The sequence below is a fragment of the Actinia tenebrosa genome, unplaced genomic scaffold (genome assembly GCF_029948245.1).
Source record: "Actinia tenebrosa isolate PJP-AT-01 unplaced genomic scaffold, QUT_ActTen_1.0 PGA_scaffold2__45_contigs__length_23673736, whole genome shotgun sequence".
Taxonomy (NCBI): Eukaryota; Metazoa; Cnidaria; class Anthozoa; order Actiniaria; family Actiniidae; genus Actinia; species Actinia tenebrosa.
Window position 1 is genome coordinate 21483090 of NW_028292579.1, and position 15388 is coordinate 21498477.

General features: G+C 36.3%; 1 protein-coding gene, 1 long non-coding RNA gene and 1 pseudogene across 3 annotated transcripts in view; 1 reads left to right on the forward strand and 2 right to left on the reverse strand.

Moving 5' to 3' along the window:
* Positions 1 to 1151: 1151 nt before the first annotated feature.
* LOC148909589 (uncharacterized) lies at positions 1152 to 4927 on the reverse strand (annotated as a pseudogene). Its single transcript, XR_016120419.1, has 2 exons — positions 4564 to 4927; positions 1152 to 2415 (listed from the first exon to the last, which is right to left on the reverse strand). The product of XR_016120419.1 is annotated as an uncharacterized LOC148909589 (transcript).
* Positions 4928 to 5733: 806 nt separating this feature from the next.
* LOC148909590 (uncharacterized) overlaps positions 5734 to 15388 on the forward strand; it is a 37720-nt gene continuing 28065 nt past the window's right edge. Inside the window, exons 1-2 of the long non-coding RNA XR_016120421.1 lie at positions 5734 to 5798; positions 8736 to 8810. This is a non-coding gene — a long non-coding RNA (uncharacterized LOC148909590). The remainder of the gene's footprint in view (positions 5799 to 8735; positions 8811 to 15388) is intronic.
* LOC116301324 (scavenger receptor cysteine-rich type 1 protein M130) overlaps positions 9930 to 15388 on the reverse strand; it is an 81950-nt gene continuing 76491 nt past the window's right edge. The window contains exons 5-19 of the mRNA XM_089033864.1: positions 15037 to 15360; positions 14637 to 14954; positions 14152 to 14475; positions 13732 to 14070; positions 13320 to 13655; positions 12918 to 13235; positions 12498 to 12824; positions 12085 to 12411; positions 11707 to 12009; positions 11528 to 11627; positions 11150 to 11438; positions 10988 to 11051; positions 10744 to 10899; positions 10471 to 10625; positions 9930 to 10398 (exon numbers count right to left, since the gene is read on the reverse strand). Coding sequence (XP_088889990.1) covers positions 10342 to 10398; positions 10471 to 10625; positions 10744 to 10899; positions 10988 to 11051; positions 11150 to 11438; positions 11528 to 11627; positions 11707 to 12009; positions 12085 to 12411; positions 12498 to 12824; positions 12918 to 13235; positions 13320 to 13655; positions 13732 to 14070; positions 14152 to 14475; positions 14637 to 14954; positions 15037 to 15360 — 3737 coding nt within the window. The 3' untranslated portion in view covers positions 9930 to 10341. The remainder of the gene's footprint in view (positions 10399 to 10470; positions 10626 to 10743; positions 10900 to 10987; positions 11052 to 11149; positions 11439 to 11527; positions 11628 to 11706; positions 12010 to 12084; positions 12412 to 12497; positions 12825 to 12917; positions 13236 to 13319; positions 13656 to 13731; positions 14071 to 14151; positions 14476 to 14636; positions 14955 to 15036; positions 15361 to 15388) is intronic.

Sequence of the window (15388 nt, forward strand, 5' to 3'; positions counted from 1 at the left end):
ACTTGGGTTTCTGTATCACGCACAGATCGAGAGGCGTATTACACCTGAAGAAGTTTGCAATCTTAGCGGAACGATTATGAAATGTTTCACATAAAATGATTTCGTTTAACTCTTCTAAGGCGATCTTCTCACGTTAGGTGTTCTCTACATAATATCAAAATAATTGCTGGTTCTGCCCTTTTTAGTCTATAAAATAAACAGTTTTGCGTTATGCCGTGTCACACTACTTATGAACTTGATCTTGCGCGATGACGCAAAAAATCAAAAATCCCAATGTTCTCAGTCAGAATCAACAGTTAATTTTCTTATATCTTTTTACAATCCTTTGTTATTATATTATTTACTGCGGTGGCTTTTTATTTTCCTTGTAAGAAAATGAAGAAATTGTGAACCAGACCCAGAGGTCTTCACGGCACCACCCACTAGTCGTTTGCGGTCATATGATATAGAGATCCAAGTGCAGTTAATGTTCTTATCAGCAAACTTTGCCAGGAAAGATAGGAAAGTATAGCTCTACGTTTCGCGGATCGACATTGCTAAAGTGACTGATAACGTGGTCGGACTCTTACAGGCTTAAGCAACCGACTAGGAATTAATCTATTTTCACTAAAAGGGTTGCCTTATTGTTGAAGGTTTAAATCTAATAAAAAGTGGATCAAAGAAAGAAAAATCGTAATCTAGATAAGATGAGATTCGAACCCAGAAAAAAAAAAAAATCATAAAATACGATTCCACTTTGCCATACCCCCGAGACATCCGCAGAGCTGAGGCGGCGTATGGACTTCGGACATGACGGCGATTAAATCCTTCTGCCCTTGGGTGTACGAATTACGCAAGAAAATGTTCTAGCCAAAGCATCAGGGGAGAGACCAGCCGGCCCCCAGACCATATAGGCTAATCCCTTGCATCTCTGCCACGCACGGAATCATTTGAAAATATGTTTAAAAGTCTAGTCTATTCGGTGCATTGTTTTCACGGCTATTGTTATGCTGATTCACCTGGAACCATAGTCCAGTGGATAAATCGTTGTCGTTCACGATACGGAGTCAAGCTCGTCTAGGGAGGGTCAGCACTTGGATGGGTGACCTAAACATTACACCCTATTCGCGCTTTTGCTCCTTTTTTCCCTTTTTCTTTCTTGATATCTAAAATAATGGCAGGCACTTTTTAATTCAAAATCCAGCTCAATCCATACAAATCAAAATCAAAACTTAAAACTCAAACAAACCTTTTTATGCTTTCTATAATCGTTTATAGCGCTAGCATTATAAATCCTCAAGTAAAAATGTGGCAAAAAAATGACTTAAAACAACTGTGAAGGTGATCTACCATGCGTAGACATTAATTTCCGACACGTGATTCGCAGCCCCACCCCCAATCAATCACTTTCATAAATTAGAAATTTTGTGGCCACTCGTTTAACTACAGATTTCCTGTTTTTAAGATGATTTCCGATAATATCGATAGAATGTCGATAAGATGAAGTGATATAAACTGAAAGGATCACAGCGACATTTTATTGTTAATCTAACATAACTATGCCGGGAACAGTTCAAAAATACCCAATGGTATGATATCGTCACAGTTCGCTGTGCGGAAATGTTTTAATCTCAAGTTCCATTCCATAAATCTCTTTATACCTCTTTTTGCACAACTCCAGCTTGTCTTCAGGAATGAACGCTTGAATAGTTCCATCTCTTTGCTTCTAAATTCACCTGCCCTCATCGCATAATCGTAAAACTCAGCTGCCCTCTTCACTCCTTTTATTAGAGAGTAAGTTTTCCACTTTAGCAATTTTTCAGCCTTAGTGATATTGAGAGGTCCACGTTTAACCGATGGGTAGTAAGTAAAAGCTTTGTCTACTGTAGTTTTATCAAATTTGACGTTTGGAACTCCCACATACTCCCCCAGTAGAGTAATAAACTCTTTCAGCGTTGCAGTCTCCTTGAAAGCCAAGTTGTACGCTTGATTAAAAACGTCCAGTTGAAGGTCTTTCAGGCTAAGCAACAACATCGCCAAACTCTCTGACATCACGAAACTGAGTTGCTGGTTATGTAACTTTGGGGGGTAAAAGATTGGTCGGTCGATTACATCCTGGAACTTTACCCACAGAAATTAAATCCAGAACCGATCGGTGTTGTCACGTGGTCCTATGACGTCAGGTATCCTCAGGGATATGTAGTTCAATCGGTGCTCGTTATGCTCTTTCCGAAGCACTTCTTCACATGCTAGCTTTGAGTCACCATAGTGATCATATCCTGCTTTCTCTTTCAGTTGTTCGTAGTTTTCGAGGCGTATTGCATCAGATTCCTTGCTAGGACCTCCATGCTTTGATGGTTTACAGACTTCGTAGACTGAATCTGAGCTGATATACACATAACGACCAACACGAGTGCGTAGTAATTCTAAGACGTCCTAAAAGAGAAGAATTTTGAATTAGTTGACTACGAATTCGGCTTTCACATAATAAACAAAGCTCTCCTTCCATCAATTTGCAACCTCGTCCTAACCCCTTGTATCCTTCGTTCACATGCAAAGAATCCAATGTGGCGTAGCGGTATCACATTTGGCTTTCACCTCTGGGGTCTTGGTCCCGATTCCTATACTCAGCCGGCACCACGCGTACCCGTGAGTCAAAATTGTTAGGTTCCTTCTTTGATTCCGGGGTCACCGGTTTTCCTCTCTCCGCTAAACGCAATATGTGAGTTAGCCGTGCCGTTAGCCCAGAGCCTAATTCAGGGTATCGTTTGAAGGATAATAACATAATACCAAAATACAGGGAAGCGAGCCATGTTGACAAAATGCATCGTTAATGCGCATGAGCAGAGTATTATTTGCAGCAAAACAGCTTTGCACCCTAATGCGCATGAGCAGAATATTAGTTGCAGTTGTATCGGCCAATCAAAAACGACGAAAAAAATAATTTGAATGATAATGAAGTTTACCTGCCTAAATTTAATCTCACAACACAGTGCACTGCATTTTTAAAAAGTAGATAAGAAATAACCTTTATTAATAGAGGGTAATCAATTTGGTATAAAACAAATACAACATGGACCAGTTTTGGAATGTAGATCCACCCTAGCGCAAATGGTAGATCAATTCGGTTACTGCAATATTTTATCCGATTCAAACCTATTGGGAATATTTTTTCTTTGATCTATTATAAGTACATATCATATTCATGTTAATGCTTTATTGGCATGTAAATAAAACGGACAAAGAAAAGTATTCCCAGTTAATTTGAATTGGGTAAGACATTGTGTTAGCAGAATTGGTCTATTACAGAGTTGGCTGCAGGTTTATCGTGAGGGTGTTTTGATAGAAGAAAATGGCGGAACACATAAGAAATATTCAGTCGGAAACAGAGGACTGGAGAAAGAATTACAATATCGCGGATTTGGGGAGCAAAAAGAATGGAAGGAAGGAACGATGAAATAAAAGAATGAAACTGAGAAGAAAAGGAAGAAATAAAGGAAGAAAAATAAATAAGATCAAGAAAGAAAGAAAAACAAAGTAAGAGAAAAGAGAGAAAGAAAGAGAAAAGAGAAAAGAGAGAAAGAAAGAAAAAAGACAAAAAGAAAGAAAGGAAAAAGGTAAAAACAAAAAAATATGCAAAACAAAGGAAGAAAGAAAACCAGATGAGAAAAAAAAAAACAAAACAAAACAAAACAAAACAACAACAACAAAAAAAAACAACAAAAAAAACAACAAAAACGAAAACACACACACAAAAAAAAAACAAAAAACAAAAAACAAAAAAACAACGTAATTATCAAAAGAAAGGTAAATAATTACGATATGATTTTATGATTTTGAAAGTGAAAATGTTCACGTGGTTTTTGACACATATTGGTGATGCGCGAATCGCATATAAGGAAGATGGACGTACTGAGTGTGTTACAATGATAACCAATGGAAAGCCATTAATGTTACAGCATATCGCACCCGAAGATCCCGGACCAGTGCTCAACTTTCCTACCCAATTTCCTAACCTCTAGCTATTTAAGAATAAAAATGAAACGGAAATGAAAACTAGTAATATTTAACATGAAGCTCGAAGCTTTTCCTCATAGCATGTCACGTATTCTCATCACTCTTAATTCGAGGTGTCGTGACAGCCATTTTCAACTGGAGGTTTAAACTTCTTCCATCATAATTGTATAATAGTATTAGAAGTTTAATGTTTTCCTAAAAAAAACATCTAATGCAAATTTTTGCATTTGCAATTGTTTTTACTTGAAAGAATGTAAATCTTAAAATTCACGAGGCATCGCTTTTGATGAACAACTGTATCTGTGTATGTCTGACGACAAACGGATCAATTGTTGTCTGACAATGATGAAGTCAAAGACACCGGAATAAAATAACGTCTGTATTCGAGATGTCACGCAAAGAAAAAAATATATATACTAATATAGGGTAAACATTAATAACGCGCACATCTCCAATGTAAATTCTTTGCTATATTCTAAGAATATCAACCGTATGTTGTAATACATGGCATGTAGATTCCAACTTTATTTAAAGCACATGGCATGGTCCATATTGGTCTGTTCTTACCTGGAGGTGCTCTGGAATATAAGAACTAAAGTCATAAACGGCGTCAAAGTATACTTTATCCTCTATAACTTCAATCAATTCACTGCACGATTTGATCGTGTATCTTTCACACTTAACGTGTTTCACGAAGGGCTTGATACGAATCTCAGAATCCCAGTACCAGTTGCCACGGTTCACTATGGTTACATCGGACTTGCGTAAACGTAGCAGTGTTACTAGTTCTGAACCAATAAATCCATTGCCTCCGAAAACCAGATACTTCTTTATGTATTCAGCACTAGAAGTAGACTGAAACTGGCTGAGTATTAAAACAAATACCGTGGATAAAGTGATCGCCTGCATCTTGGTGACCAAAAACAAAGAGCGATTGTAGGACAGTAACGCGGGTTACCTGTGGTTTAAATATAGCTTCGTACATTTGCACCTCAAGTCGAGGTCCCAAGTTTGTCCTTCATGGAGTTTGGATTTACTTTCCTTTGCATTTGGAAAATGGGATTTGACGCACTGATAATGGAATTTAGGTCTTTGGGATTGGAGAAAAAAGTGTTAAATGACCGATGGGAGATTTTTCTCCGACATTGAATTGTCACTAAAAAGTGCAATTTTTTATTAGAACTTCTAAAAACTTGAAAAATTGAACCTTGAAAAAGCGCATCAATTGACAACAAACAACAAACCGTAAAGTAAATCGAAAACCGCATCCATTTATGTTGATTAGCGTACTTCCTGATCGAGTTATGGGTGCAAGCGGGAGCTTAAGATGCTAATGACAAGATTATAATAATATCAGTAGCGTTTGGCACGTAATGATTGCTCGAGGAGTGACTTGATTGGATGGATGATGGATGATGATGGTTGCTTTTCCATGACGCTTTTCGTGCGAAAAAATAAAAAATAAACTTATTTCAACTTAATTTCAGGGTTGCGAGTCTCTATAAATTTGCAATAATTTATCGAAAGCTGAAAGCGGAAAAAACGGTTAGTGCGAGGACCCGTAGTTTTGTAATATTTAAAAAGACTTCTGGCCAGTTCCTATTGGTCATTAAAAGACGCAGAGTCACGTGAATGAGTTTTATCCAATCACCCTCAAGGTTGATCTGGTAGCCCTACAGTTACAATAAAGTTACCAAGATGGCGCCTTCGAACTTTTATTCGAAAAAAAATCAATTCCTCGTACAGGTATCGTTTTTCTTCTCTGCGATCATCCCAAGGAGGTTCCAAGGCCGCAATTTAGGGTAAAACAATGAAATATTTATTTAAAGATGTAGCTTATTGTCAAAGATCATGGGTCATTAACTTTCACCACCTGTTGCTTACTGGCTAGTGCAGGGTCATGCAGGCTTCTGAGCAGCTTGGCTTGCATTTTTACCAAACATTTATATGCTTTTTTCTTAATGTTATTTAAATATTAATCTATGATCTCATTATTGGCCATTAAAACGCATCCTATACACTTTATCGCGAACGATGTCACATACAATGAATTTTGATCTCTTATTAATGTCGTTTCGATCAGATTGCAAACAGCTGTGCTCAATGAAGTTTTGCTTCAGATCGACGCTATAGAGATATCTTTAAGGATGGGAACGGCTTCAAAGTTGATTTGTTCATTTTTAGAATGTTTTTGACGTTCACTTCCGACGATCGGTTACTTTTTGACACTGTCTCAGCCCTTCTTTGAGAATGGGCGGGAAAAATGTGCCAAAATTAATCTAAAGAAATTTGCTCACAACAAAAGGGCTATTTAATTTTAATATAAATATCATATGGTTCACTTATTTAGCTTATATATAAAATTAACATTATTTTTAAATGATTATCTTTTAGAACAATTCAAAATAGTATATTTAATTATTAATATTTCATGAATAATAATTAACAATTAGACTACGCAGTCGAGTTTTCTATGAGTCAATAGATAGTCGATAATAATAATAATAATAATAGTAATAATAATAATAATAATAATAAAAATAATAAATTCTTATATAGCACACTAAACTTACAAAAATTTGACTCATACAAAACAAGAATGAGTAGTCTAATTGTTTTTGCTGGCGGCACTGTTTTCATTCATCTTTGCGAATTGACTTGAAGTCTTAACATTGCAAGGAATAAATTTGGATCGGGGTGACACACATCACGTAACATTGCTTGTGTCAGCCTTATATGTTAAAATATTTGATCAGCAGTTATAAATTTGGTGCAAGCTGATTGGCTGGAAATTTCAAAATGTTGCAGGTAATGTTGCAGCCATGTTCAATGATGAAATTTATTGCAAGCCATGTTGCGAGAGTAGAGTGCGATTCAACTTAAGATTCGTTGCATGCATTGTTGCGTGCAATAAGTTAGGAGTAGACACACACGCTGCAACAGTCCTGTTGTGTGCGATGTTGCATGCAATGTTGCACCGTGTGTCAGCACCTTAACTTGTAAGCTTAAACTTGCTCTATTTTCTCTCTATTATTACAGTCAAAACTCTTTCCAAAATTTTGGCCTTTTTATCTGTTCTTTGAAATTTTTTGAATTGTAAGAGTGATGAACTGAACAGATTTATTCACAAATACTTTGTTGCCCAGATCCTGTTTAAACAATGTGACCATATAGGGTCAGTTATTAATATCATGCTACTGTAAATACAAAGTCAAAGAGAGGACCGGAAAGGATGAAATCCAAGTAAAGGCTGATCATTGATGATAATTATAAATAAATAAATTAAAATGATACTTGATGATGTTAGCAGTGATGGTACATGTAGGTTTGTTAATGCAAACTAGTAAGACCATATACATGTATTCCCTACAAGGACAGGTGCAGAAAAGAGGGGTGGGGGGCTGAGATATAAGAGACTAGTACACAAAAAACAAAAGTGGGGGATTGGAAAATTAAATGTATAAATTAAAGTTTAAGCCTACTTGTATAATCACAAATCATGCACTTTGATTGGCTGAACTACTGGTGGTACTAATAGACCAATATTAAAACCAAAACAATAGCTGTTAACTCTCGCTTTCAAGCTATAAAAATAATATTTTTGTATCCATTTATTTGACCAATTTTTAGGTTTAGACTAAAACAACCAGACCTCTTGCCCTCATGGTCTGCAAGTCAATAGACCATTCGTGCATCAGATTTTGTTAACCGTATTGTATATTTATTTAGTATATTGTATATTTATTTAGCAAGCATATTAGCTCTTTTCCCTTCACAGTCCCTGCACTACTGAGCAAATATTTTTTCCGAATCAAAGTTTACTTTATTTGTGCCTAGAAGATAGAAGTCTTAGGATTATCATTGAAATGGGTTAAGACATATATACCCTTTATTAATCCCTTTCACAGTTGCCTGTGCCATCTTGAAACTAGGTAGCCAGCCGTACCTTTGTATCAAAGGGAGACAAATGGTGAGCTTGCAACTGACCTTTTTTTTAACACCTTAGACAATTATTCACATGTCTATATCATTGCGAGCTCACCATTTATCTCACTTCGAAGCAAAAACATGGCTATCTTTCAAGATGGCGCAGGGAACATAACTGTGAAAGGGAATAAGTAGAACCGCACAGTCACATTTCATGTTCTTAAATTGTTTACATTTTTCCTAATGAATGAATAATATCAGATGTTTGTGTTCTGAATTGTGTTTTGAAAGCATACACTTCAAAAAATAGACGTTGTAAACATTGATCACAGACCTCGAAAGCAAAGACCTAGAAAACAAACACCAAGAAACTTGTAAACACACCGAAAGAACAGACCTGGAAAACAAAAGCCTTTTAGAAACTCTTAGTTTAAAACACTGATCACAGACATCGAAAGCACAGACCTAGAAAACACAGACCTCAAAACTAGTAAACACACTAATCATGACAGCTTATAGACCTCGAAAACATGAATTGAGGTCTCGGGTCTTTGCTTTCAAAGACTGTCTTTTCAAGATACCCATTTATACCTAGTTAATGAAGTTAAATGCTAAAAAAAAATTAACTGTAAACTACAAAACGAATGAGAACAAAGAAGCTATAAAATATATCAGAGAAAATACTTTTCTTTCCCATCACCCTACTTTTTAATCTTAGGATTATGCAAATTGATTAATTTTTTTATTCCAGTGACAACACTTGCTTATAATACTTTTTTCTCTTTTTGTTGCAATGGTGTCATTATATGCAGTAATATCTTTGTGGAAGAAATAAACCATGTCCAACCAAGAGCATTAATGAAAAGCACTTGGAGAACAAGAAAAAGGTAATACTGTTGTAAATTGGTTTGTAAAGAGGTGTGTGAGCACAAATGAATATGATCATCAATATTTCATGATTTTAAAATTTGTTTTTGATTCTTATTAAATATCAAAATGCTGAAGAAAGAAATCTAATTATTAGTTAATTACTAGTCAATTTTTAAAAGGTGTCAAAAAGGGTTGAAATGTCATAATTTATTAATTTCCTGTTGCCAAACTAGACTTTGAAATTTTTGGTTTCAGTACAGATGTGTGAGTGCAAATAAATGCTATAATCATTAATATTTCATATTTTTTAAATTATACAGCTTCTCATTAATCCCATATAGGTAACTGTCCAATTATTTTTAATTGGACAGTTCTTGTTGATATGGGATTAATTAGGCGGCTATATGATTAATGGGTAATGGGATTTCATGGTCCCCAATCAAGACATAATTAGACTCGAAAAATTCCTCTGACTACCAAATTGGACTCGCCTACAGCCTCATCCAATTTGGAAGTCCTTGGAATTTTCCTCGTCCAATTATTTCTTAATGGAGTCATGGAGTCCCTATTACATATGCTAATTATTAATTTGTTTTTGATTCTTATTAAAATATGTCAACATGCGGAAAGAAAAGGGATTAATTATCAAGTTATAAAATAGTTAATTTTTAAAAGGTGTTGAAAAGAGGTTGAATCGTGATAATTAATTTCCTGTTGCCAACCTAGGTTTCCAATTGTTTTCAGCACACAAGCTTCAGTTTAATTTAGCGTGTCTTAATGTCTTAATGTTGCATCAAAACATGTAAAAAATTTGTCTTTATCAGTTCCTGTTATTACAATTGAGCCTGCAGTCAAATGATTCTTTTTCCTTTGACGTTGTATGCAAAATAATGGGTCGTATTTATGCTGCTGACAGCAGTACTGTCATGGAAAAGATATAACATTTTGTTTTGGTTCTGATTAGAATTCATACAGGTGTTGTAAACATTCTATTTGTTGCTCTGTTGGGTTTCCTGTGTGAAATTGACAGGGGCCATATTGCCTTGCACTATAGGAAAAAGATCCTTCCCTCCCCTCCCCCGACAAAAATATGGTTTCATTATGCTAATGACACTAATAAAAACGACAACAACAACTTTTATGCTTGAAAAATTTACACCTTTATTTTATACCCTCATTATTTCAAGTACCCTAATTAATTCAATTGTGAATTCCAATATTTTCCCTTTTGGTCAATATTCTAACTATTTATTTAATGAATGGCAATCAATTGCGAAAGCCTGAAAAATTTGGAGAAAACAAGTAGACTGTGAATGAGTAAGAACATTGTTCCTGGGGTCCCTGTGCTTACCTTCAGAGACACCAGATTACCTAGCCTGTAATAGCACTTTTTACAGCGCTATTTCCTTAGCTTGTTCAAACTCCTATCAAATTCTACGTTTTCTCTATTGTTTTAATAAAAATAAAACAAAGCACGCAATTTTCTACGTTTATTTATGAGAAACTATGGTTTTTAGTTTAATTGCGGCTCATTCGGGAATCATCTCTTCAACTCCTGATTTCAACGTACAAAGGAGACTCGTTTTCTTGCTTGTTACGAGCAATCTGTGGATTAAAAATATGAAAGCAATTAATTTACAACAGAATTAAGTGTTCGAGATTTTTGATAGGACATACCCTTGTACGAGTTACCAAAGACTGATAGGCAGCTTTATTATCCTTTTCTGGAGAAGTGACGTATTCGTTACGCTCTTCACGTAGCGGTGCCTGGTAGTAGCCTTCTGGTATATCATTAACTGTACGCATGTCACCATTGTCTGTCATCTCAAGTCCTAACAGAAATGAAATATTTGACTCAGATTTGGTGGTTTTTGAATAATATCAGATTATCTTTGATTCCAAATTATATTGCCTTAAATTAACAATGATATTATTTAAAAGTGCGATTACCTTGACTTTTATCAGAAGCGTCCATTTCCTCATTCCTTTGTTTTCTTATGAACCAGACAGAGGCACAGATGATAACAGCAATCAACATTATTATAACAATGGACATTCCTATCACTGCTTCGCCACCTCTCGAACTGGTCAGTTTTTCAGCTCGACCTATAAATCGAACAAAGGATGTGTCTGTGGTTTTTAGAATGGCAAAAGAGGAGAATGTCTGTTGCTTTAAGACAAGGTATCAAATTACCTTTAGCAAAAACTTTGTTTGTTTTGAAGGCCACGTAAGAATAATCACCAAAAATCCTTGTTTTCTATAAGAAAAAAGTAAAAATTAAACATCAACAGAGGGTTATTTGAATGCCACAATAGTGATTTTTATACATGAGATAAGGAAGTATGACGTACAAACCTTATCATAAGAGTCAGTTGCGATCCTTACGTACACTCTGTATGGTGTCTCTGGTTGAAGCGGCTCATTAGTAAACCCATCATTTCCTTGGGTGAAACTGAGGTCACCAATGGTAAAGTTGTTCTTGGGTAGATATGAACTTTCTATTTCAGCGGTAATGTAAGAGTCGCTTTTGAGGTTAGCACTTGTGGTGTAATTTACTATCTTAAATTCGAAGCGCTTTTGTTGAGTATTAAAGGATTGGAGACGCTCCTCATATGGCCTCCTTTCAACAGCAATTTGATAGATGCTACAAACAAAAAGATGCGAAATTAATTATACCTATTTCTGTCAAATATAATGTTGAGTGTATAAGATGGTTTTTGTTTTGATACATACGCTTTTAAGCCTGAAATGGATCGAGCGTCCTGAAAGTGGATTTTGACAGTTGAGTCAGTAATAGCATCGTTCCCAAGGATTTGGAAGTGAGGAGCATCAGCTGGAAAATGAAATAAAATCCATAAGAAATCAAATACAAACACTGGAGCAATTAAGTGGTGTATATAAAGTGAGAATACCTATCTTGCAAGTGACTCTTAGCATGTCGTCATCATTACAAGCTGCTTCTCCCCATCTTGGTTTGCATTCTTCAATGGATTTTTCAGTTCCTTTGCATTGCATGTTTCCAAGCCAAGAGATAAGACCACTTGTTTTGGACGTTTTACCATACACATCAAAATCGACAAACCCGAGCATGCGACATATAACCCGAGCATTTTGCTGGCTGTTACCGTCATTGCATATTGTTCCCCATTTATTACCATACGATACCTCTACACGTCCATTATCTGCTAACCGCAGTTTCATTTGTGGCGGTAAACCTTGAAACACAAAGGAAATATTTTAATTGAATATTTTCACGTGCCTACCTTACAAAACGGTTTTATTTTCATTACCTTTATTTGGTTTACACATAACTCCTGCTATGAAGTTTCCTGAACAAGTCGAAGATTGAACACGGAAACACTCGCCTAATCCAGTTTCAGTGCCACGACATTCAAATCCAGAAAGGAATGGCTTCTTTGTATCAATTGTGTATTTTCTAATCGCTGCCATTGCTCCGTTCATATAATTTTTCATTCTGCAGACCACATCGGCATCTTTTATGTCCCAACTGTTATCACCACAAACAGCATAGTCTTTAGTTTTGTATCGTATTACCACTTGTCCAAGTTCTGTATTCTGTCCAGATCCTATTTGCGGTGTCATTGAGTTTTGATCGCCTGTTTGTAAATGAATATAAGAAAGATTATATCTCAATATACATTAAAGGACATGCAATCAATACTCTATCGATATTTGTATTTACCAGGTGTAACTTTGGTGCATCCAACTGCAGCTACTTTGGATTGTTTAGCATCAGAGATACCCCATTCAAAACCACAATCTTCTATTGAATTCTCGCTTCCACGGCAATCAAGATTATCTATCAAAATGGGAAGTTTTTCATCATTCATAAGACTTCCTGCTGTTGATGCTTTTCCTGAGTTGTTGCTCCAGCACGCAACATGAGCGTCAGCCAGATTCCAGTTGTTAGCAGACACAGCTCCCCAAACACCATAGTACTGGACTTCCACTTTACTTAGATTTGTTCCTGGAACTTTAACCAATCTCATACCAAAATTTGGGTCGTTGACTGTTGCGATAAAACAAAAGGAATCAATACATTGAAACATTCAGAACGAGTCACAGCATTTAAGAGATATTAATGTAAAGGACTTTGACAAACCTCCAGGCCGTTCACATATCACTCCTGCATGGTGATTTTTAGGACATGAGTTGTTTACCCATCCATCATGATTACACTCTTCTAGTGATTTGTCGCTATTGCTGCAGCTTACGTTTGATAACCAGATTTTGGCTTGTCCTCCTCCAAAATGGCTGATAGGTACTAAAGCTTGTTTAAATCCTTTCATTTGACAAGCGACATCTGCATCGTTTTTGTTCCACCCATTACCACAAATTGATCCTGCACTGCCGTTTACCTTTAGAGTCACTCTGCCATCATACTTTGATACTTGATTTTCCAGATCGACTGTTATATTATCTGTGTTAATATAATTGATTAGAAGTTAATACTCGAAAGCTTATTCATGGAAGTTTTTAAAAAGCAAGTTCTCTAGTCTCAGACCTTTATAACGACGGCAGACCACTCCAGCATCCATGCTATGATTACATGAAGTTGTCTTTTCCTGCCCATCACTAGTGCATTTCTCAATATTGTTTTCACTTCCTTTGCATTGAACCCCAGACATCCATATTGGACCAGTTCCTTCGCCATATGATTTATATGCTGTCATTGCGCTATCAAAACCTTTCATGCGACATACTACATTAGCTGCACGCATGTCCCATCCCGAATTGCAAACTGATCCCCAAATGTTGTGTCTTTGAACTTCAACTCGGCCTCTTGCATTGTCTGCACCACCGCTTAGACGTACGTTTTGAGGTAACGGTGTTGGTGTGACTGTAGAGGAAAACAAAATTGTTTGCATAAAGAATCTATTTAATATTCTGATGATTGAACAAATGACAGAACTTACCTATAATTTTTGGAGTGCAAACAACCCCTGCGTAATTGCCTTCTTCACATGTGTTAACCTGTTCTAGCTTTAACCCTGTGCAATTTTTCATGGATACTTCTGTTCCTTTGCAGTGATTGACAAGCTCGAAACTTACGTTACCAGTGTGTTTACCCCAATGAGAAATAGTCACTGCTCCGGTAAAGTTTAGCATTCTGCAGATGACATGTGCGTCTTCTAACTTTAAATCCTTAGCACATATATTTCCCCAGATTTTATAATAATTCACGGTCAGGCGGCCAGAATATGGAGCTGGGGTGGTCACATCCTCAAGACGGAACTCAACATCTAGCGAACGATCTATTAACACATAGTATATGAAACATTATCAACAAGGAAAAAAGAAATTTTAAATTTAGAAATTAAGTGATTTGTTCATACTTGTCTTGCACACGATTCCAGCACGAAGGTTGTTATTTTTTGCGCAATTCTTGTTTTCCCAGTTCCAGGAATTACTGCATTCTTTGATGGAATTCTCGTCTCCTTTGCAAGCCATGTCTAATAGCCATACTTCTTCTGTCCTTGGATTCCCAGCTTGGCTAGGGATTTGGGTAATGTACGCAACATCGTAATATCCATTCATTCTACATATTACTCGTGCATCTTTCGTATCAAGGCCATCGTAGCAAATGGATCTGTTAACACCATAGTAACTAATCTCTATTCTTCCATCTTTCATCACTTTAGCGGAGGGGTTTGGTGGGCCTGTAGACAAAAAACACGCAAATATTTGCAGTTTTTTCAGGTTTTTGATTTATAGGTTGCTGATTTTAAAAGAAAAGGGCACCCAAATTTGAGTCAAATCACCTGTTTTATGAAAAATATTTTTTTGTTATATATAAAGTGAACACAAAAAGTCTAGTTACCTGCTGGGAGACAAACTAGTCCAATGTCATTACTGTGATCGCAGGTAGATTTTGAACCCCATGCAGGATGATGGCAATCGTCAAGAGACCTTTCGCAGCCAACGCATGATATGTTTTGAAGCCAAATAGGTTGTGATGTGTTTCCCGGTTGAAACTTTTGGAATTTCAGGGCTCTTGCAAATCCAAGCACTCTACAAGCGACATCAGAAGCATTGATATCCCAGCCCTTGTCACAAACTGTGCCCCATTGTCCCTTTACTTTTATTTCAAGACGACCACTGTTATTACGAGGTCCACCAACAAGTCGCAAAGCAATATCTGAAAAATGAACACTGATCTTGTAAATAATAGATTTTCTACACAGTATACTGCTCTATAGGTAATGAATTATGTTGCCTACCGGTTATTACTGGTTTACAAGTTACACCAGCATAATTGACACTTGGGCAAGGCAGACCTTTCCAGTTCCAAATGATATTACAACCTGCTATGGTCTTCTCGTCTCCTTTGCATGTCATGTTTAAGATCCAAACTTGTTTTGAGTTTGCGTCTAGAGTTCGACTGTCAATAAAAGTGATTTGATCTACATCTCCATATCCGTTCATTCTACATATTACTCTTGCATCTTTCGTATCAAAGCCATCGGAGCAAATGGACTTGTTAATGCCATAGTAACCGATTTCTACTCTGTTTTGTGGCCCTAAATGTGCGCTAATGTTGCTAACTGCAAAAAAATTGAAAATTTAAGCTTA